This window comes from Danio rerio, chromosome 24 (assembly GCF_052040795.2).
Source record: "Danio rerio strain M-AB ecotype USA chromosome 24, GRCz13ab, whole genome shotgun sequence".
Lineage (NCBI taxonomy): Eukaryota > Metazoa > Chordata > Actinopteri > Cypriniformes > Danionidae > Danio > Danio rerio.
Genome location: NC_141044.1, coordinates 22,223,461 through 22,249,044, shown reverse-complemented (window position 1 = coordinate 22,249,044; position 25,584 = coordinate 22,223,461). Strand labels below are relative to the sequence as shown.

At 36.9% G+C, this 25,584-nt stretch overlaps 1 protein-coding gene across 3 annotated transcripts in view; it reads right to left on the bottom strand.

Annotated features, from left to right (window-relative positions):
- The window catches only part of zgc:162928, a 194,759-nt gene extending 169,715 nt beyond the window's left edge, over positions 1-25,044 (bottom strand). For 2 of the 3 annotated variants that reach the window (XM_087308715.1, XM_087308716.1), the window contains exon 1: positions 24,722-25,010. In XM_087308715.1, coding sequence (XP_087164841.1) covers positions 24,722-24,805 — 84 coding nt within the window. In that variant the 5' untranslated portion in view covers positions 24,806-25,010. 3 annotated transcript variants of the gene reach the window in all.
- Positions 25,045-25,584: the final 540 nt, after the last annotated feature.

Genomic DNA, 25,584 nt, shown 5'->3' with positions numbered 1-25,584 from the left:
CACTGACTACCAATTGACCTGAGCCCCAGTGAAGGTCTCTGGGATGTGCTGGAGTACACTTTTACTGAGTACTTTTCTTTAGGGGCAGACAGTGAGCATCTTTAGGATTATAGTGTGCATTTATCATGGCATTGTTTTGACAAAACTATGCATTGCATCTATGCAAGTTGACTTCCATTCAGTTGCATTCATTGCTTGGCTTAGATTTTGTATATGTAATGCAAGCACATCCACTATTTGGCCCTGAGCAGTCCATTGTTTTCTGCATCACAATTATGGTCAATTCATGTGTGAAAAAAAAACATTTATTTTTTTGTGCTGGGATATAATAAGCAACACGCTATAGGGTTAATAAAAAGTTGTTGCCAAACATTTAGTACGATAGTCACAGCAATGAAGATTCAAATCGTAATTAATTAACACACTTGCTGTAATTTATAAAAGGGATTGCTTGTATCATATTTGAGTGTTTTCTGCATTAAAATGTTTTAAACATTCATTCATTCATTTTCCTTCAGCTTAGTCCCTTTATTCATCACCCCAGCGGAATTAACTGCCAACTTATCCAGCATTTGTTTTACACAGCAGATGCCCTTTCAGCTGCAAAGGAAACATCCATACACACTCATCCACACACATACACTACAGCCAATTTGGTTTATTCAGTCCATCTGTACCGTATGTCTTTGAAAACCAGAGAAACCGGATCACAGGGAGAACATGCAAATTCCTCAATCATTTACAACAAATTAAACAAAAAATAATAATTAATACAATAATACTAATTAAAAATATATACGTTTTTCTCTAGGATTAAGGTTATAAAGATAAATGTCATACGATTACTTTGTCTGAAAGCAAACGACATTTCATAAACAAGCATATAAAACACAAATGCATGCAAAACCAGCTTTTATCACTCAGATTCAACTGAAGGCCCTTCCCTGAAACAAAACGTCAGTTCTGTGTTACAAGCCAGACAATCGCAAATCAACAAGACGGTAGATGTAAACGCGATAATTACAGCACACAAGGCTTGTTGGGTAATTAAACTAACCTAGCAACATGGGGTACATAAAAGCGAGCTGTAATTTGTGGGTTTAGCAGGAAGTAAATTGAGCAGGGCTGTGTTAACTACCCCGGGCTCCCTAGTGAGTAATTGCCCTTGCGGTAAACAGGAAAGCACGGTATGGATTAGAACTCACTCCTTATAACAATGCAAACAATCTGATGCCTCTCTGAGATGGGTTTTGGCTGATTGCTTTGGTTGGAAGTCACAGCCTAATGTAACTCAATTACAGTAAATAGATTACAGTAAATAGAATAGTGTACGTTAATAATATCTGCATTCATATAGACATACTGAAATTTAGGTCAAATCCCTGCACAGAAACAAGCTACCCAATGGGTTTTCTTGCATCATCAGGATGAAGAAACACAGGATCTCTCAATCATGCTAACAGACTGGGGAAATTGGCAGGGGGAGGAAAACTCAACCTCTCTAATAGACAAACTGACTGCAAGCCAAGTTCGATGCCAGCTTTAAAAAAGCAAAAAACAAGCACCATTGTGGACGACATTTCCAAAATATTTCAGCCTCTAGCCATTGTCATTCTGTGTCAAATAATTTTTGGAATAACATCCAGTGCAACCATAGTTGTTTACTATTTCTGCAATATGTTGTATGTACAGTCAAGCTTGCATGGTAAGCACATTTTAATGGATAAAATGCCCAGGTGATCGACTACAGCTGCCAAAATGTGCAGGATACAACAGAGACCACTGTGCATAACACTGCATCCCAGAATGCAATGTGCCTGAATTTGACCTTAACTTTCGAGTATGAGTGAACAGAAAGTTGTTATTTCTAATATTTTCAGACAACTAAAAGTTTTTAGTGATGTTACATTCTGTGTCAAGGCTTTAGAGCAAGGGTGGGCAAACTCCTTCCTGGAGGACCGGTGTCCTGCAGAGTTTAGCTCCAACCATATGCAAACACACCTGCCTATAGCTTTCTAATGACCTTGAAGATACCGATAAGTACGGTGGTCGAGAGAGCTTAATGCACTGCAATTTAAGAAAGCACATGCAATTACAAAAAACAAAAGCAAATAAAGAAACGATCTTCATCAATTTGACAGCACATGTTGCAAATTCTCACAACACAAACAACTGAAAAAATGCGCTGCAAATTGATCACTAGAATTGGAGACTAGGAAGAGGCGATTTTTTTATTCTCTTTGAATTATTAGATGCAAACAATGCTTTAATTGTGAATGTTTTATGCTATATTCCTGGTTTGCGAATCAAAAATAATTTGCATTTTGGATGAAAACAGCTGGGCTGCTGGTTTTCAACATTTTTCAAAATATCTACTTTTGTATTCAACAAAACAAAAGATACTCTTAAAGGTTTAATAATAACAATAATTCCTTACATTTATCTGCTCAATCCACCTCCAGTGTGCAGCATCCACCTGGATGACGCGACGGCAGTTATTTTGCGCCAGACCGCACACCACACACCAGCTAATTGGTGAGAGAAGACGAGTGATGAAGCCAATTATGATATGGGGAGGGTTGAGAAGCCATGATGGACAGAGGTCAGTGGGCAGAATTGGCCTGGATGCCTGGGATTTTTAACGACTACAGAGAGTTGGGACAACAGTTTAACGTCTCATCCGAAAGACGGCGCAGTATAGAGTCCCCGTCACTATACAGGGGCATTAGGACCCACACAGACCACAGGTTGGGCGGCCCCTGCCGGCCTCACTAACATCACTTCCGGCAGCAACCTAGCTTTCCCATGTGGTCTCCCATCCAGTTTGAAACTACTTATGAGTATACTTATTCTCTGATCACCTCCTCAATCCTCCTCAAGTTCCCTTTGGACAAAAGCATCTGCTAAACGACTAAATGTAAATGTAAAATGAGAGTAAGATGTGGGTAAAACATATAAAACTAAATTATGAACATAGGCTCATTCTGAAAACATAGCCCTATGTATATTTCTAGAGATTGCAAATTATTTAACCAGAGCTACGTACTGCATGGCTGCATTCATCTTTAAAACGAATGCTACAGGTGGTATGAGGCTGTTCTTTTTTTTTTTTTTGCTTACCTTTGAGGGCTTTTCCGCTGTTGTCAGTTTGTCTGGTAACTCCACACTTACGTCGGCAGACTTGAGGCACAGATTGAAGTTGACTACGACAACAGGGTTTGTGTCCAGTGAAAAACAGTTCCATAAAGCAGATAAAACAAAAATAGAAGCTAAAAAATAAAATAAGCAAGTAAATAACAGTGTGAGAATGTGGTAATATCTGAAAACGTGGAAAAATCAATTTTTTTTGTTTCTTTGGTTTTGAATTGCTTTATAAAACACTGGGGATGGGTTTAAGGAAGGGGTGGGCAGGTGAATTGGTGCTTTTTAAAACATTATTGGTTGGATTTAGGGAAGGGGGAGGGTGGGGGAATATCAGTCGATTGGTCAGTCAGTAAGTCAGTCAATCGGAAGCGGCCTCTGGTAGATTTACGTGAGAAAAGCAGATCCGAATGGCACTCGCAAGACAAATTTGAGATCTGAAAAAGCGTACACAGCGGCCTCTCGTGGATTGGTGAAAAAAAAAAAAAATGCGAACAAAAATGTAGCTCCTGTGACATATTTTGCTCTCTCCAGAAATGTTTTTAGGGGTACGTAATCAGAATGAGGTTGGGTTGATTGTTACATACAGTCAAGCCCAAAATTATTCATACCTCAGGGTACATTCCCAAAACAGTACTATACTGTATCTGGATAATTATTTAATTTAAAATATATAAAATATCATATATAGGTGATGATAACAACATTATAATAATAATAATAATAATAATAATAATAAGCTGTGAACAGAGATCTTTAGCTGGACAATTTTATGTTGTTCTTGCTGACACATATATTCCAGGTATCTGCTCTGTTGGCGTCCTTGAAAGCCTCCTCCTTCAGCAATTACAAATAAATATAGAGTTACAATAAATGATGTACTGTATGTAGCTTCCTGACTTGCTGTCTAGACAAAATACGGACATAATAATTTATTTAGGTTTCCACCCTAACTGTGTATGTATTTATATATCTAGTGTACTGAGTTTGTTTTATTTATTTATTTATTTTTTTTTTTTTATTACCAGAACTCAGCATTGCCTGCGGCTGCACTCCTGTTTTTTCTCTGATTTCCTCATCTCTGCCTTACGTCACAGCAGGGAGATGCTGACTGAAGACTGGGACAGGGGTCTGGATCAGTTCCAGCCCTTGAGACAAGAGGAGGAGGAAAGGAGAGGAGAGGTACAGCCGCAGAGAGCAACGCATGGGCAAACATTACAACCCATCAAATGCAGCATATAATAGAATGCATATTTCATATTTCACAACCACCTTGGGTGTACATTATGTTCTAATATTTTGATTAAATATGTATGTGAACTATAAGAAAAAAATGCATAGCTAAAGTGGTCTGCATTGTAAGGACCTTGAAAATAACCAAAATAATTTGTCATCGTAAAATGAAACTGTAATGCAGCCTGGACATCAGCCATTCACTAATATAATATCAAACTAAACACAATTAAGCAGTTATTTGAATGATTAAACAGATTGCATTTATTTGAATTATCCAAGAAGCAGCTTGTGATCACATTTTATTGTATATTTAACTTTTTTACTAACTGTTATGCATTTTAATTGTAAATAGATCATATAAATAGTTTCAATAGCCACACCATGCAGCCTAAAGCATATTTATTTATGTATTTATTTATTTACCTACATCATCATAATCAATCACTAACTGAGACAAACTTAAAAGGCATGCAGACTTTATAATTCATTCATACATTTTCCTTCGGCTTAGTCCCTTTATTAATCAGGGGTCTCCATAGCGGAATGAACTGCCAACCATTCCAGCACACTTTACACAACGGATGCCCTTCCAGCTGCAACCCAGAACTGGGAAACATCCATACTCACTTACACACATCCACTATGGCTAATTTTAGTACCAGTGACCTTCTTGCTGTGAAAGTGCTAACCACTAAGCCACCGTGTCGCCCCTTCCATTATTATTATATATATATATTATTGCCTCACTTTTATTTAATTTCTAACATATACTGCAGCCAACCACCAGGAGCAATACAAATGTTTTGGCTTCACTTGTTTAGGTTTGTATTGATTTGCTAGGCACGCTTAATCTCTACAATGCTGACTGTACTTTTTATCCCTAAAATTTGAGTTTAAGGTTTGAAGACAAATAATTTGTAAAAAAATACGTAATTTTGTGTAATATACAGTACTTTACCAACTTGTACATTACGTTATGCATTTTTATGCTTCTTTATGTTTACAGCAAGAAGGGCAAAATAGTTTTTTCACCACTATAAAATGCTTCTTTCGAAAGCCTTAATGTCAATAAATATAACATGAAATAAAATCGTTTGACAAATGAAATATGTTGTGAATTTTGAAAATGATCATATATATATATATATATATATATATATATATATATATATATATATATATATATATATATATATATATATATATAGATAGATAGATAGATAGATAGATAGATAGATATCCATCGATATAGAAATAAATAAATAAATATATATATATATATGCTTACATATCTATGGCTCGAGATGGCCAGTCCTCTGCTACACCTTGGTCCCACATTCATTTCAAAGGAGCGCTACTCTGTACTAAAATGGCAGCTCTGATGACACATTCCTTTCAATAGACAACAACAGAGTAAACAACATGTAATGTAAATTTCTATGCTTGGAAACATCCCTATGCACCCACCACAAAAAAAAAAAAAAAAAAAAAAAAAAATTCTATAAAAATTGATGTGTTATGTTGGAAAGGATAATAATAAACACTGGAAGACATGAACAATGTGATAATATATTACATCACAGACAACCACAGAAAATGCAACTGTACTAATTATAAATACAAAATTTAAAGAGGATAAATATTGTTATTAAAAAAAAAAAGAAATCACCATTCTACATTCCAATGCACAGCAAAAAAATAAATAAATAAAAAATCTCTTTGCTTTTTGTAAACTGAAATTATAGTCCACCTGTAATCTGTACAGTCAATTTGACTAGTCACTGTTTGAAATATTCAGAACTTTAATGTCTAATAATTTTTAGTGTTTAATAATATGCATCAAATAACAATATTAGAATCAAATATACTGTACATACAGTTGGGAAAAGACCGGGCACTACAGTAAGAATTACAGTTTTAATTATCAACATGTAAAAAATTCAATATTACTGTTTCAGTAATTGCAGTATTAAATTATTATTAATACATTATATATTAATATATATTACATATATTAATAAATAATATATTATTATTGAATAAACACACCCTCTTAAAAACAGTGTTTAAAAAAAAAAAAAGAAGTTCTCAGAAGGAACCAATAAAAGTGTTTGTCACAGTGATGCCATAGAAGAACATAGTTGCATCTCACACATTTAATACCAGTAAACAGCCACACAAATCACACCTGGGACTAATTAAACTAAAAATAATGCTAGAGTCTCAGTGCCTTGATTTTATTCAATCTTCTTTATATACTGTAGAGATATGCAATGACAAGTCCCTGATAAGTCCCTATCCATTGTACTGACATTCCCTTATAAGATAGTGGAATACTCTGTGAAGTCTATTATGGTCAAACATGGCTATAATTTGATCACAGGATCTTCCTAATGCTGTGTTCATACACTTTGGAGCTATGAGGAGAGCTAGTCTTGTAATGCAGGGCATTTGCTGAAGATCAGCAGAGTGAAGCTCACGCTGCGCCGACGCCTCGGGTGTCTGCAGGTCACTGCAACGTTAATTAGTGCCCAGACCGCCAAGAACCCTCTATAAATAAAGGCAAGAGAGGGAACTCTCTATCTCCTCTCCATTATCTCACCCTGCTGTGAGTCTATGTGTGTGTGCGCGTGTGTGCAGTACAGTACGCCACTGTATGTGCACAATTACTCGCCTGTAAGTAGCAGACTCTCAACAAGACACAGCCTACACGTTTGAAAAAATAAAATAAAATAAATCATTGTCATACAGTTCAAATCAAAATTAGCAAAATAAACTTGAATTAACTTAAATTCCAAGGTCACTGCTTTGTCCAAAAGTATTTGATGTTATCCTTACAGAAGTAAAAGATGATTTTTATGAATATTTCATTTCAGTTACATTTATTTCTGTACAGTACAGTGAGAGGTTAGTTTTGTATTCTGGCTCCTTAATTATCTGGCAAACTGTTTAACTGGCAGCTTAACTGTCCAGGCTTCACTAACTATGAGACTGTGAGACACTAGTGGTGTGCTGTAAAAGATTAGTGATGTCCTATGTGAAAATAGTGATGCACTTTGTGGGACTTGTGATCCCCTGTGTGAGACTAGTGATGTCCTTCGTGAGACTAGTGATACCAGCAATGTCCTGTGAGAGACCTGTGATGTCCCGTGAGAGACTAGTGATGTCCTTTGAGAGACTTGTGATGTCCTGGGAGTGACTTGTGATGTCCTGGGAACCTAGTAAAGTCCTTTGAGAGACTAGTGATGTCTTGTGAGAGACTAGTGATGTCCTGTAAGAGACTAATGATGTCCTGTGAGAGACTATCGATGTCCTGTGAGAGACTTGTGATGTCCTTTGAGAGACTTGTGATGTCCTGTGAGAGACCAGTGATGTCCTGTGAGAGACTAGTGAAGTCTTGTGAGAGACTAGTGAAGTTCTGTGAGAGGCTATGTGATGTTCTTTGTGAGACTCGTGATGTTGTGTGAGGGATTTGTGGTGTCCTTCGTGAGACTAGCAATGCCATGTAAGAGACTAGTGATGTCCTGTGAGAGATCAGTGATGTCCTGTATGGAACTAGCGATGTCCAGTGAGAGACTAGTGATATCCTGTGAAACTAGTGATGTCCTGTATGGAACTAGCGATGTCCTGGGAGAGAATAGTGATGTCCTGTATGGAACTTGCCATGTCCTGTGAGAGACTAGTGATGTCCTGTGAGAGACTAGCGATGTCTTGCATGACACTAGTGATGTTCTTTGAGAGACTAGTGATTTCCTGTGAGAGACTAGCGATGTTCTATGAGAGACTAGCGATGTCCTGTGAACCGACTGGTGATGTCCCGTAACAGACTAGCTATGTTCTGCGTGAGACTAGTGATTTCCTGTGTGAGACTACTGATGTCCTGTGGAAGTCTAGCGATGTCCTGTGTAAGACTAGAGGTGTCCTTTAAGGAGACTATCGATTTCCCTTGAGAGACTAGTGATGTTCTGTGAGAGACTAGTAATGTCCTGTGAGAGACTAGTGTTGTCCTGTAAGAGACTAGTGATGTCCTGTGAGAGACTAGTGATGTCTTTGAAAGACTAGTGATGTCATGTGAGAGACAAGTAATTTCCTTCGAGAGACTAGAGGTTTTCTGTGAGGGACTAGTAATGTCCTGTGAGAGACTAGTGATGTCCTGTGAGAGACTAGTGATGTCCTGTGAACCGACTGGTGATGTCCCGTAACAGACTAGCTATGTTCTGCGTGAGACTAGTGATTTCCTGTGTGAGACTACTGATGTCCTGTGGAAGTCTAGCGATGTCCTGTGTAAGACTAGAGGTGTCCTTTAAGGAGACTATCGATTTCCCTTGAGAGACTAGTGATGTTCTGTGAGAGACTAGTAATGTTCTGTGAGAGACTAGTGCTGTCCTGTAAGAGACTAGTGATGTTCTGTGAGAGACTAGTGATGTCCTGTGAGAGACTAGTGATGTCCTGTGAGAGACTAGTGATGTCCTGTGAAAGACTAGTGATGTCATGTGAGAGACAAGTAATTTCCTCCGAGAGACTAGAGATTTTCTGTGAGGGACTAGTGATGTCTTGTGAGAGACTAGTGATTTCCTGTGAGAGGCTAATGATGTCCTGTGAGAAAAGTAACTGCTTAAGTCTTTCAAAGCATAAGCCATTATACTCATTTGTGACTGTGGTGACCATCAGAAATTATTATTTTATTCTTTCATCATTCTACAATCATTGCTGTTCTATAATGTGTATCACTGTGCTTTCCACAAAATAAAGTTTTTGTTGTTGTTGTTGTTGTTGTTGTTGTTGTTGTTGTTAAAGAGTCTTGGCAATTTCATGAAACGCTGTTCTAATAACATGGTAAAGCCAAAACTAAAGATTACATAAGATTTCAATTACATTATTTCTGAGAAACCAAGTGCGCAAGAATTACGTCTGTATATCCATCAGCATTGTCTGGTTAGGTTAGGCCCCCAGTCCCATCATGACCTTTTGATATACCTCCACAAGCTATCGGCTACACAGGGAAATTTATTACCAGCCCACACTCAACACTTATTGAGGTTTCAATTGCCTGTGGTGGGTGTCATTTTCAATTACAAGCGGGAAATGCAATGATTCTCCAGCCAATAGATTTTATTGATATTCTGTGTGCTGATGTAGCTTTCAATTTGTCACTTGTGAGACACTGAGAAGCTACTCGTAATGACATGAAGCTCAAGAAATCTAGCTCAGAGAATCTCAAATGTCTGAAAACGCTGCTCAGTACAAAACAAAGCCAGGGCCGATGTGTACAATGTAAACTTTTTTTGTAATTCACTGAACAGCAAATATGGTTGGTCAGCTTATATGTATGCACCAAAATGCTTTGCACAAATTATTAAAGTGAATTTCTATAAATGGGTGTAACACAGATGTTAAAATAATCCAAAATTATCTAGTACATAATATACATATTTTATGCATTTTATATGTGATTTTAAAAATAAGAAAAGTAAGAATATTTTAGAATATTTATGAGGGCAATACACCTTTCTTTTGCATCCCTTTTGATGATGCAAGTGGTGTGGAAACTAGTACAGCTTTAAAACACAAGAATACAGCAAACGAGGCAGAAACTGGAAGAGCAGAAATTACCAAACAACCTTTAACCCTCAGTTCCTCTGCACCAAAGTTCAATGAACATCAGCTGACACTTTTTACAGAGAGGTCTAGTCCTAACTCAGAGCCCGGGAGATGTGGAGCCACACAAATTGCCCTCCACACTGAATGACTTTTCTAGGACGAAGCAATGCACTTTGGGCCAGAGTACCCTTGACTTTTTATGAACCACAATGAGATGGACACACACTTATGGCAAAATACTTTTCTAATACATTTTGCATTTACACATGCAGTAAAAAAGTACGATATTTAATACTACATTTATGTAAATTTATTTTCTACAAATACATTTTATACATTTAGAGTGACAGCAGATGAATAAACTCACTACAGTTTGACAAATATTGCAGCTGTTGGACAACATAATGTACTTTTGAGGCAGGGATGTAGTTGTTTGGATTGCAACTACGCAGTTTATTTATAAGGATAGTGCCTATTTTAAATATTTATAATTTCTTAGATACAGTGTGTCAGCATTTATCAACCCATCATCGTGAGCAGAGCAAAGACGGTGTACGTCCATTCACAAGATGGCAACAGAGACTGCATAATAAGCCCTTAGAGGAGAAAAAGTAACTACAGCTGATGAAATCATTATTAAACTGGTAAGTGACATTCTAGGTCAATCTCTCTCTTTTGTATGTTGATGTTCTGTATTTATACCATAGTAATTTTAGTGTATTGAGTGTGAGATTGGACTCACCTATCAGAAATATATGTATTTTGTGTTGGCCACTCTTTGTATAACACTGGTTGCACTGGCGACAATGCTGTCTACCTTCAGCTCCGGTGGCAAGAGCTTCAAAATTCGCAACATTGATCTTGTATTTAAAGAAGCCGTTGCCGCATATCAGCAAATGAGTTACATTCTCACATGAACATGCTTTCTAACATGAAAATATTGCACACTTTTTTTTCAAATTTATTTAACAATGGAGGATCAAGTTGCATGTGGTAGGGCTTTGCTCCACTTATCCGATGTGTCCATACGTTTGAAATATTCTGAAGCAGCAATACTGTTTTGTATTGTCGCATGAGAGACAATAAAGATAAATAACATTAATGCACACCAGTAACTCGCCAGTAACTTTTTTAGTGTATGTTCCTATAAGAAAACACCGTAAATAATTAGAAATCCGGCAACCACATTAATCAAACCCTTGGGAGCAACTGTGGTCGGAAGCACTAGACTTTTACATTCTGTGTCATAGCTCAATACAGAAAAATTGACTTGATTTCAACTCTCCTCAATGCCCACATCGGCGAAGACACGCAGCGCTGCTCCTCGCCGCTTATCAACGTTGGCGATAATAAATGATTTCTGGCTACTTTGATGCTCTTACCGCTTTTGATGTGAATGCACAGTATTGAGTCTCCTGTTTTCATTGCTGCAGACTAGTTCAGTAAAAAGAAAGAAAGAAGAAATGCCGGCACGTGTTTAGTGTTTTCCCTTATCGCAAACACAACAGTAATCTGGTAGTGTATGTGTTGCTTTGGCTTTTTCTGGTTAATTATTGTGATATCCCTATTTCAGAGAAATACTGGGAAATGCGTCTAGACTGATAGCATTCCGATCAGCCTTATGATCTTAAAATGTCAGCAAAATCAGCTGTTTTGTCATCACTTTAGACATTACGCTAGAGAATTGACAGACAGACAGACAGACAGACAGACACAGACAGACAGACAGACAGACAGACAGACAGACAGACAGACAGACAGACAGACAGACAGACAGACAGACAGACAGACAGACAGACAGACAGACAGACAGATAGATAGATAGATAGATAGATAGATAGATAGATAGATAGATAGATAGACAGACAGATAGATAGATAGATAGATAGATAGATAGATAGATAGATAGATAGATAGATAGATAAAGAATAGATTTTATTGATCACAAATACAAAATGCATTACATTTAAAAAAGTATATATTGTCCAGGAAAAAAAAAAAAACATCTAAAAAAGATCAATTTAAAAATCAAGTACATCCAGTGGCCAAATTTTATCATGGACCATGATCTCGGTCAACAAACTTCTTAACCAAAAAAATGTTTCCCCTACTACATTGTAGAGGAATATTAAAAAAAAAAAACATATAAGCAAAGCAGAGCCAATAAAGGCATAAGAAGAGTTTTTATGTGGCTCAGTAAAGTACAAGAACTGTCTGTGACTGCAGCAAATCAAACCACTAGCCATAACAATAAGCCTCCGGCATACATATAAACACATGCTGGCTGAATAAAGAATATATTAACCGTATAAGTTCCGCATACAGATTTGAAGCTTGTTGTTTTATTGCTGGAATGCATTAGTATTCTAATCAAACCTCCATTTGCTCAGGCTACAGTGTGTTTTGTGGGTGAACACACAATCGTCGTAACCGAGATCAATTATGCTGCTGCTTAACAAACATTTTATTCCCTTTATTGCACTGCATTTAACCAATACACTGCAAAACGACCACTTTGATTGCATATTGATAGCCTGCTTTCCTGTTCCTGCCCCAAACTTGTTCTTGTCTCAGCTGAGTGGAGCAAATAATCACTGCGACTGACTACAAGCCTATGAATTTTGCTGTTGGCTTCTTTACAGAATGAAAGTTGAGGCTAAAACGACAATTCTGTCATCGTTTACTCATGATCATGCTAATTCAAGACCATAGGAAATGTGTTCATCTTCTGAATACAAATGAAGACTTTTTAATAAAGTCTGTGAGGTTTGCGTCCCTCTATTGAAAGTTTGTTCACTCAAAACTTTTAGAAAAACATTTTTTTTAAACTACGAATGCATAATATAGTGTAAGCCATTTCAATATTAGCTGATAAATGCTCTTTTTTTATATTTTCATTATTGGTCTAATAACAAAACTAGGTTGATATTCATTCATTCATTCATTTTCCTTCGGCTTAGTCCTTTATTTATCAGGTGTCGCTACAGTGGAATGAACCGCCAACTATTCCAGCATAAGTTTTACACAGCAAATGCACTTCCAGCTGCAACCCAGTATTGAAAAACACCCATACACACTAACTATGGCAAATTTAGTGTTTCCAATTCACCTACAGCGCATGTCTTTGGACTAGGGCTGCACGATTCTGGCTAAAATGACAATCACGATTTTCTTACGATTCTGTAGATGTAAAATAAAGGTTAATATGAGTAGGTCATTACTATTGATATTTCTCAAACATATGGTAAAACAAAAAAAAATATTACTGTAGGTTCTAAATTGTGTATAGACTTGCAATGGGGAACTTGAAAAGGCTTTAAATTGGTCCTGGTCATTAAAGCACAGTAAAGTAATCAGAATACAACTATTCATAGCTCTAAAATGTGATATGACTATTTAAAAGATGTTCATACTTCCTGTGTGGCTCCCAAATGATAGTTCAATTATTCATAGCCTAAGCAGGTTCTGTTCACTAAAGTAGACTTCATTTACAGGTATGCGCACGCCCTCTCTGTGGTAACAGCTCACATGTGATTTTGCGGCCGCGAATACATTACATGAAAACAGAAATGACATTTTTGGGTGAATTATATCTTATAAATACAGTATGTGACTCTTTCAACAAAATTTGGAGCTGGTCAAGTTGCTGAGAAACTAGGGATCCACCGATGTAGATTTTTTTGGACTTGGAGGCCGATAGCCGATATGTATAGGATGATAATTAAAAATATTTCAAAATGTTATATTTTTAAACAGCAAACTTCATAAAAGACTGAACTGCTAATATGAATTGAATAGCCTATACTCAAATCAGAAAAGCTATAACTTTAAAATTGCAAATGATTATATAGACTTATATTCATGATTTAACAGAAATCAGCATGCAAAAATTTATTTCCTTTTCTTCATAGCAAATTAACATGCAACTTGACTGTTGCATAAAAATAATGTTATAGAGCCCATATTATACATGAAAAAGGGTCATATTTTGGTTGTAAGGGTCTCCAACAACAGTCTAATATGCATGCAAGGTCAAAAAACACTTTCATCATCTTGTAATCTGCATTTATTTTTACCTAATTATCCCAGCGACTCCCATATGAATCGTTTAGCGATTCATTTTTTCCAAAACCCCTCCTTAGCGTGAAGCTAATGTGCGCTGATTGGACCGATGACAGTCTGTTGCGATAGGTCGATACTGACTGCCTTCAGCACAAGACAGAGTGAAATGCCCAGCAGCTAATCAACATTATAAAAGTATTCACAGTGCATACATGCTTCATAGTGTAAGGCGTGGATTTTGGCTGCCAGTTGGTGAATGTAAATACAGAAGATGGACTTGAAAATACTGACGACTAACTATTTTATTGTGTAAAAACTCCAAGAACTAGCGAGGAGATCTCCTAGCTTGTCACACTCTGCTCTTTTCACACACACACACACAGTACACACACACACATTACCCTCCTCCACAGAGGTCCGTAAACAAAGCAGCACGCGTCCCGTTTTTAACGTGGCTTTACACGCGATATGAGAATACAGCGAGTTAACCTGATACAGCACATGCGGTTACAAGTAACAAATCACAACTAAATACATTTGCAAGCTAGAGTAAACGAGACAACAACTTTAATCGCAAGTACTTACACTTGTGAAATGGAGGAAGAAACTGATCCATGTTCTGACATAGTCCATCAGTAGTCTTTACTGATCCTTCCTTTAACAAACGACCGATGAAGTCTTCTTTGTAGCGTGTAGTTTTTAAAAGCAAACTGCTCAAGGCTGGGCTAATGCTGAGGTTTCATCTTTGGCTAGAGACTCAATAACTATCTGCACATTGCCACTTCATTTGACTGGCGTGTTTGTGTGTGAGTATGTGTGTGTGGCTTTTTCTGTGTTAGAGGGCGGGCCCGCAGGTTTCAAATCTCCCGGGTTTGCGCGTGCAACTACTTGGTTTCGTTGTCACATCATAGCGAAACACCTAATGACTTGTTATCAAGACGACTCGTTTGAAGCACTGAGTCGACACTTTTATAGATGAATCAACAGTTTTAAACACTGTACACTAACAGATTTAAGCCTTAGCTGGATATTTCACTTCACTTAGAGCTGTGTTACACACTACATGGAAGGGCATTTTCAAAAACCCATAATATGGGCTCTTTAAATAACAAAATAGGATTTAATTAACAAGCTAAATATATTTAAATAAGATGAAAATGAAAGAACTAGGGCGAGGCAGTGGCGCAGTAGGTAGTGCTGTCGCCTCACAGCAAGTGACCTCGGCTCAGTTGGCCTTTCTGTGTGGAGTTTGCATGTTCTCCTGCCTTCGTGTGGGTTTCCTCCGGGGGCTCCGGTTTCCCCCACAGTCCAAAGACATGCGGTACAGGTGAATTGGGTAGGCTAAATTGACCATAGTGTATGAGTGAATGTGTGTGTGAATGTGTGTGTGTGGATGTTTTCCAGAGATGGATTGCTGCTGGAAGGGCATGCGCTGCGTAAAAACTTGCTGGATAGGTTGGCGGTTCATTCCGCTGTGGCGACCCCGGAATAATGAAGGGACTAAGCCGACAAGAAAATGAATGAATGAATAGTCTACAAAACAAACCATCGTTATACAATAACTTGCCTAATTACCCTAACCTGCCTACTTAACCTAAATAACCTAGTTAAGCCTTTAATTGTTTAATTGGATGAGTTGGCGGTTCATTCCGCTGTGGCGACCCCGGATTAATAAAGGGACTAAGCCGACAAGAAAATAAATGAATGAATGAAAGAACTAAGGACTGAAACCAGCTCAAATGGTCTTGAATACAACGTGTTACAGTGACGTACACATGTACAAATATGTCAAATCCGAAAAAGCCTTTTTTTTTAGAGGTTTTGACAGTTTAAAGCCACCGTACAAGCAAAAAGCTACATACAGATAGTGCGTTTTAGTTCGTTTAGAAAATGCGGCACAGAATTAGCCTATTTGGCATTTTGGATTCTTTTGAACATGTAGCTGCTGCTTGTCAATCAGGCTACGCTTCTGCGCTCGTTCTTGCTGTCAATTGCGGGAAAATGATCGATGAAAAGTTTATAAAAAACCACTGAGAGTTTCACTTAACTGAGAGAGTTGCCATCAGAGTCAGATTTTTATACAAAACCTGCATTGAGCTGACTTTATGACAAACCATAGATACATACACTAGATATCGCATAGGGACCCTGAGTATGCGTCTATAGCGCCGCCACATTGGTACAGTGCTCCCAGGACAAATGTCATTCAACCACACTAGTCAAGACAGTGTTATTATGTCAAGATCCGGGACTTTAGCACTGTCTACAGGTGTACTAATGAGCAAACAAAGAAAACAAAGCAAATAGGCAGAACATTTCATAGGTAGGATTAGGTTTTTTACATTTTTGTATGTTCTGAACTTTTGTGCTAAACAGGTAACGTTATTGATGATAATACAGTCACTTACTGCATTTACCATAAGGCAAAGTAGCTCCAACTCACACTAAATACTCGACTTATGCTAGTTTTGTTAAATAAAATCAGCAAACAATGCAAAAAAAATGACAACGATATGCTGCGGTGCCAGAAACTTGTCGGCTAGTGAACGAGTTGTTCATAACGAAGATTCATTCACAAACGAATCGCTCCCTCCATCAGTACGAGAAGTGAAAGCAGGAGAGGAAGTGTGTTTCAGGACACGGATTAGATCAAATTTAACAGGGAGGGTGGATAGTAAATTTCTGTACACACAAACACAAGCTCTTTGTCAGTAATGCCAATGCAATCACTGATCCATCAATGTAGAAAAGTGATGTAAATTATAATTTTCGTAATAAAAAATAAATTGCATACTAACATCCAGGAAAACCTTGGTACCTTGGTCCCGCATTCATTTCAAAGGAGAGCTACCCTGTTCCAAAATGGCAGCTCTATTGACGCATTCCTTCCAATAGACAACAACAGGGTAGGCGACATCTAATGTATATATCTATGATGACAAACACAGCAGAATATAAAGACAGAATGAGCGGCTAGTTTACAGCCCCTTTGACTGGATTCACCTCTCACCTCTCCCCTGTGATACAGTGTGTGTGCGGTGACAGCTCTCACGCGCGCTCGTTGTAATCAATATGAATATTCCGATCAAACTGAATACAATCTTACATCAACAACACATGGCAAGCATCGCGTCGATTATAACAAATAATCAGATGGCAAACAACCGTTATGTTTACACGTGTTGTAAAATGTAAGGGTCCTTTAAGGGACTGGGCTGCAGTTTGGGGTGTGTGTGAAGCAGAGAGGGAGAGAGAAAAGAGGAGCGTTTTTTTTTTTCGCAATGAGACTTTTTGATGATTTTCCCTCTTTGGTGACTGATTTGTTGTACCACATGGAAAGTAATTAATATTTTGGACTTATTATGGAGCTATAAGGGAATCTTCCCTGCTATCTCTAACACAACCAAGAGACAGAGCAGGAAAGGTTTACACATGTAATATTTTTCCTGAGGCGATTTAAAGCAAAATACACAATGACACTCAATCAAACATATCTACAATGATGAGGAACATGGTTACTTACTGAGTTATTAACTCACAGCAATATCACATGAAGAAAGGTCAGACTTTGAAGGAATAAACTGTGTGAGGAGAGCTCCATTATAGTGCACTGGGCAAGTCTGAACAAGTTTCACCCATGCGAGCGCAGCAGGCAGGTCTTTAAAATTACGTAATTTATCGGTTTAAAAATATTGGCCTAATTTAGACATCGGATCGATAACGATAATCTTAAAAATAGCATTTATCGGCTGATGACAATATGGCCGCTGATATATCGTGCATCCCTTTGAGAAACCTATATAAAATAATGTAAAGACTTGTGCGACCACCTTCATGCTTCTCTCCTGAACTTGAAAATATGATTGGCAGAATCGCATAAATGCTACATTAAGATTGTGTGGGTTGGTCAAATCGAAATCACAATCTTTTTTTAATTAATTATTCAGCCCTACTTTGGACTTTGGGGGAAACACAGAGCACCCGGAGGAAACCCATGTGAATAGAGGGAGAACAAGCAAACTCCACACAGAAATGCCAACTGACCTAGATGGGACTCGACCCAGCGACCTACTTGCTGTGAGACAACAGTGCCACCCTACTAGATTGATATATTTAAGCAAATAAAGATGATCATCAAAAACAACAACAACAACAACAACAAAAAGCATCCCACGCTTACATTAACAGATGAAGTAGCCAGACAATCCTGACAACTCTCGTTGCATTTCTGTTTTAAAAAATTCATGCTGAATCATAAAAAAACGTTTATTTATCTATTGCACATTTTCAACTTTCAGTGACTTTGTTGCTATATTTCAGCATTATGTTTTGTTAGGGAAAATATTTTACTTACATAAAAGAAAGTCTGTCTTTTAAATTAATAGTTAATTAATAGGGTTCAAAGATCAGTTTACAAAAAAAAAATAACAACTGTTTTTATTCCAGCCAAAATAAAAAAATACTTTCTCTAGAAAAAAAAAATAATAATGGAAATACTGTTAAATTATCGAAAATATTTAAAAAAAGAAAGAAAAAAATCAAAGAAGGGCTAACAATTTTGACTGATTAAGTTCATGGCCACAGTTTAATACTAATAAAATAAATAAAATTGGAAATAATAATATATAAAAAAGCTTTTTTCAGTATCTTGGCCATTATAGCATGTTTCTTCTTCGGTAAGTCTCAAAACATTGTAAATAAAAATCTTTTCACTAATTAATGCAAAAAAATGCATTCAGGCAAAACAGTTAGCGCTAATCAACACAGCGATCTCGATTCTTCAACCCCCACACAATATGTCACTGTACTGGAAAATTAAAATAAGCAAAGCCTTTAAATTGTGCAGGTAGATTTAATTATCTTAATTAGAAGGCATACAAGCATGCTTCAAGTGTTGCTTCCCCTGCAACTTTTTTTTTCCTTTACAAGAGAAGTTCCTTATTAAATGTGGGCAGACAGTAACCAGTTAACTATATCAGCTCCAATCCTATCTGGACTTAAAGCAATAATGCATCCAACGTTTTTAATTATCTCATCATTTTTACAACCTCCACAAGTTTAATATATTTTTTTGGATTGTCTACAAAACAATCCATTGTTACACAATGACTTGCCTAAGTCCCTTAATTTGTCTAGTTAACCTAAATACCCTAGTCAAAACATTATTTAGAACATAAACATTCTTCAAAATATCTTAATTTTGTTTTAACAGAAGAAACTCAGAGATCTTAAGAACTTATGTAGGTTGTTTATATTTTTTCTCATTATTATTTAAGAGAAGCTATAAGGTCTTAAAAGTTAACTTATATAACAAATAGCTATTGAATAAATTATTAATATTATGACTATTTACATACGGTATGGCCAAATTATGTACATAAATGTGTTTCATGTGTATATATATAAACTGGCCTATAAAATTCTACAGATCTGTGTTGCCATGGCTGGTTGAGGACGGTCAAACATTTTAAAGATGCAGCAGTTACAGCCATCATCCTATTCCCTAGTCCCATGAATATTGCATTGATAGTGACCTCAATTTTGGTTTACGTGGTGACTTGGTTTTTGCAAGAACTGGTAAAATAGCTAGTGAGGGTCATTTATCATCAGTGTTGTTTTGTCAAAGCGTTCGCAGTGAGCACATGTAGAGAGTGGAAACACATGAGGCAAACACACCTGTAAAGAGAAACTGATAATAGTTATGATCTGCAAACAAACTGAGGCTCTGTATCAGATGTTTGCCGTGACATTATAATATAACCAAGGAACAAGCTGGTAGAGAAAATGACAAACTTAGTTATTGCATTCATATTGTTGTTGTATGTTTATGAATGTATGTGTATGTATGGAAATGACGGTTAGGGCCATGCTTTACATTTCAGTATTTTTGGTGTTGCACATTGAACGTACGTGGAAAACTGAAAGAATAAATCACACTTTTTACTTTGCTTTAGTTTTTTGGAAAAAAGATTTAATGCATTTTACAGAAGAGGGACAATATAATATAAAATACTGTATAACATACAATAAAATTCCTAAAACTTTAATAGATTGAATATAAAAATAGAAAATATTTTTAAAATACTAACAAATCTCATAAATAATGTTGGTTCATGTTAACAGTGCATATGTTGCTATTAAAAATATTATTTTGTATTTATTTTCTTTTCAGCTTAGTCCCTCTATTAATCCGGGGTCGCCACAGCAGAATAAACGTGCAACTTATCCAGCATGTTTTATACAGCGGATGCCCTTCTAGCTGCAACCCATCACTAGGAAACATCCATACACACTCATTCACACACATACACTACGGTCAATTTAGCTTACCCAATTCACCTATTCCACATGTTTTTGGACTTGTGCAAGGAGCACACAGAGGAAACACACACAAACAAGAGGAGAACATACAAACTCCACACAGAAATGCCAACTGACCCAGTCGGGACTTGCTGTGAGGCGGATGAGCCCCCGTGTTGCCTCAAATTTAGAAATTGCTAATGAGTAAAATTATTAAAAGGCTTCAGAAGTACCGTCGCTGCATAAAAACAAATGCCATAGTAATTTGTGGCTCAATCTGAAGTGGCGAGTGAGTGAGCATGTGAGCTTCAAAAGTATTGGTCTTAGATTGTGTTCACCAATGACACATTATTGCAAGATGTTAAAATATTAAATAAAGGTGAAAAAAATCTACAAAGTAATAATTTTGGTCCAAATCATTATAATTCCATAGCTTTATACATGTAGCGTTTAGCACACATAAACACACACACAAGCAACCTAACACTAACACAAATAAATAAATAAGTAAATAAATAAGGGCAGCACAGTGGTACAGTGAGTAGCATCATCTCACTGCAAGAAGGTCACTGGTTTGAGTCCCAGCTTGGTCATTTAGCATTTCTTTGTGTTAATTTCTGTGTCTCTCCATGTTCGTGTGGTTTCCCCCGGGTGCTCAGGTTTTCCCCACAAGTCCAAAAACATGTGGTATAGGTGAATTGGGTCGGCTAAACTGTACATAGTGTAAGCGTGTGAATGCATGCATGGATGTTTTATCAGTGATGGGTTGCAGCTGGAAGAGCATCCGCTGTGTAAAACATATGCTGAATAAGTTGGCAGTTCATTCCGCTGTGGCGACCCCAGAATAATAAAGGAACTTAGCCGAAAAGAAAATGAATGAATTAAAGAATACATAAATAATTTAATGAATGAATGAATGAATCAATCAATCAATCAATCAATCAATCAATGAATAAATAAATAAATAAATAAATATCTTATTTTAATAAAGTGACACTTTCTAAAATCAAATTTGGTTAATATAGCTTATCATTACGGAATAAATATGTTTGTAGCCTAACAGTGAATATATACATACAACTAAACTTATGTTTTACGATTGTAAGTTGCAAAAAAAAAAAAAATGTGTAATCATTAAATCGATTACACAGTCGTCAATCATAACAAGATTACATTACAAGCATTGGTTATTTAAACCGCTGCGTTAAAAACTCACTTCAAAAATTACCTTAAAAATATAATTAACTTTTGATTAACAACACTTCATAAGTGTCAACGGAGACTACTCGTTCGCCTAAACAATTCTCAGATACGAATCCCGCCGAAACTTACAGTTGAAAAGCGACAAAGCGAAAGAAAGCGTCAGACAAACTCGCAAATCCCACTCAGCGCGTTCCCCCCGCGGATCTGTGCGCGCCGCCGCTGTCCATGGTACTAGGTCACACACGCGCTGCTTTTAGCTTTATTGCTGTTTAATATTCAGCCCATGCACACAGTCCCCGCTACAAGACAGTTGATACATCAGCAGTTTGACTCGTATAGACTGTGCTTCTTACTACAGATGTCTTATGGAGGTAATAGCGCTGGTGGATGACAACGCTATTTTTGGTTCATTACAGTGTGGAGCGGAAAAGTCGGTTTTTTTTTTTGTTTTGTTTTTTGTCAAGGTGACTGGACTAGGGTGTAATATAGTCATACATATTAGTCGGCTACTGTAAAATGGACACCGGCACTTTAGGTAAATCTGTTGCACTTAGAGTTTTTTAGTCCATCACATCACCCAAAATGTTGCTGACAAAGCAAAAATATTGAAGGCTGCTGGCATTTTATTTAAATGCCAGTAACTCTGTGGATTTCTGTGCTATATGCATCTCAATCTTTGATATCATAATCCCTCATATGCCAACTACATGTTAAATCTTTTAAAATATTCTATGTATTGCTAATCTCTTTTAATTAATGAAATTAGTCCTAGTTGTTAGTCTTACTGCTGTTACCTATATTGGAACTGTGTTTTACTGCCAATCTAGCCTACTTTTATAATGTTCTCTCTGGATTTTATTATTATATTTTTCATTTCTTTAGTTGTATTCCATAACACAATTTTAACTGAACTGGACCAAGTTCAGAGCAAAGACACTGTAAATAGGTTGATTATCAATATAAGTTTTCTATGAGGACCTGACAACTAGGGCTGGGCGATATGGCAAAAAGCAATCTCGATAATTGATTTCCATGTTGAACATTAAGGATATATATTTGGATATAAGTTGTTAATGCTTGCAGATTTATAAGAGTACCCCAATAATCACTGAAACCACAAAAAATAGAGGGTCTATTAAAATGACATAACGTATTTTCAGCCAATAAATTTTCGGTGGCACACGTATATCAACACACTTTAGATTCTCATTATTGCACATTTTTGGTGTATGCTTGGCTCTTTGATTAATATAGAGTAAAAAAAGTCCAAAGCTTATCAATGATATTTACAAAATTTATCATGATTTGATATGGTTTATAGGCCCTACTGGCAACCCTAGTTGTAATAGTAATTCGAGCACCTTAATATATTTTGTGTTCACATGTATTTGAATAAAATGATTGATCAGTTAAATATTTAAACCTATGCACAGTCAGATGTTGTGCAATCTTTGAGAGTCCAATTAAAGGTTCAAGCCTCGTCTCAGTTGTTGTTTCTGTGTGAAGTTTGCATGTTCTCCCTGCGTTCGTGTGGGTTTCCTCCAGGTGCTCCGGTTTCCCCCACAAGTCCAAAGACATGCGATACAGGTGAATTGGGTAGGCTAAATTGTCCGTAGTGAGTGTGTGTGTGAATGTGTGTGTGGATGTTTCCCAGAGATGGGTTGCGGTTGGAAGGGCATACGCTGCCTAAAAACTTGCTGGATAAGTTGGCGGTTCATTCCGCTGTGGTGACCCCGCATTAATAAAGGGACTGAGTCAACAAGAAAATGAATGAATGAATGAATTTTGTGGCCAATGCTGTTAGCATTACATGTCATTCAATGTTATACAGTATTTTGTGTCACTTGTGTAAAGTCAAATTCAGTCTAGTTTAGGCATGGGATAATAACCAGTTTCAAGGTTTGATGCAGTTTGGAAAAGTCAAGGTTTTAAAACCACCAACGTTTTTTGTTATACCGTTCCTAAGGGTATATGTACGTTTTTTTGTTTGTTTAAGTTTTGTTTTGTTTTTTAAATGCTTTTCACTCCAATTGTACTTAGTTTTTGGGGAAACTGTATCTCCAGCAAAAAAACAACCAAAAGCTAATGGTCCAAAATATTTTAAATGTTTCTTAAAATTAAATATACTGTATTCAATGGGGGGTTGTTTTTTACCCAGACATTTAAAAATAACGTATTTTGAAGCAGTAATCACCATACCGTGATGCTGTGAAACTGCAAATATTTTTATCCAAGGTTATCATACTGTCAAAATCTTAGGCCCATGCCTAGTCTATTACATGATACAAAATATAGGCTCCTAATTACTTTGAAAATAAAATAAAACATAATTTGTTCCCAAATATTCCCCAGAGATGGGTTGTGGCTGCAGGGCATCCGCTGTGTATAAACCTACTGGATAAGTTGGCGGTTCATACCTCTGTGGTGACCCCAGATTAATAAAGGGAATAAGACGAAAAGAAAATGAGTGAATGAATGAATGAATGAATGAATGAATGAATGAATGAATGAATGAATGAATGAATGTCGATCCCAATTAACCACAAAATGGTGAAAAATCTATAAAAACAAGATGCTTTCTCATTGATGTCATAAATGAACAAGTTTGTTTCACAAACTTCCTAAATTAATATATTTGTATATATTACGATATTTTTTTTCTTTACACTAAAGCACCTTTCGTGTAATGGAAAGGCTCCACATGCATGTGAAGGGCTTTTCAATGAACCACTGATGCCAATAAGGACTTGAAGAAACAATGCATGGCATCAGCTTCGGCTACTGAGAGAAATCGTCCAGTCAGCAGAAAAATGCTCTATCACATTACATCAGATGATTTCTATAGAGTAAGCTATTAATGAGAGCAACTGATTCAACGCAACAAATCAAAGTCCACCATCTCTTTGCTACCATTTAGTTGATTTAATAAAGATGTGGGTGAATGAGTGAATAAGTACAAATATTCTGCTTGCGTTCATTCATTTCTCAATTCAAACGACCCAAAACACAATAAGATGATGTCCAAATGTATTTTGCCTTGATTCAGTTATAATTCAACTCTGGTTTACATCTATCTGCGTTCGAGCAAACACAAGCAGCTCCTGTTTCATTCATTTACAATGCAGCAAATCCACGCTCTGCCACCCGAACAGCTTTTGTGGAAAAAGTTACAGCTCACCTCAAACAAGGGTCCGATTTTATTCTTCTCCAGGTATGACTGAATTCTTGACTGCTGTAGAGACGCCATGAGAATGTGTTGCATTAAACAGCAAAGCGTTGAGATGTCGTCAAATATCGCCAGGCATCTTCAAGCGCGCGGGACTGCGGACGGATGTCTAGCGGGCAGTGAGCGGACATCCAGCGCTGAGAGCTCAGCTGCTCATCCAGCACATGCTCAAACTACCAGGGCTCGCGTCCTCCTCCTAGGTTTGGTCACTATCTGATGGGACTATCCCTCCTCCGGTCTCGGAAGAGTAGCTGACGACGGCTTCTTCTTAAAGCCAATGAGAAAGAGTACACCTTAGATCAATGTTTACTCATTGGCTGATCAGGTTTTGGAGACCCGCCTTAATTCGTTGTTTACTTAGAGTGTGTTATTGAACTCACGTATACTGTTAAATTAAACGTGCAAAATATAAATAATCATCATCGATTATATGTTTTATAGCTTAATCTTGATATAGCTATAAATATACTTATGTTTTGTGCTTGTAGTGTATGTTTCAAGAACGTTTCATGTCCAAAAGTGTAAAAAAGAAAAGTGTATCGTTGACCCATTGTCAAACATAAAACAAATGGATAAAACTATAAACACTACTACTACCCAGAAGGCACCTTGATGTAAAAACATCAAAAACACGTCAAAAAACAGTCAAAATAAAATTGCTTACCCTGATGTCAAAACGACATCAAACTGACAAAATATTGGTGTCAAGGCTGTCCTGTAATAGTTTTTTTAGCATGTTTTTGAGACCAATGTTAGATGTCAATCTGATGTTGTTTCAACGTCAAGGTATATATTTGTTTATATTTGTAATTAAA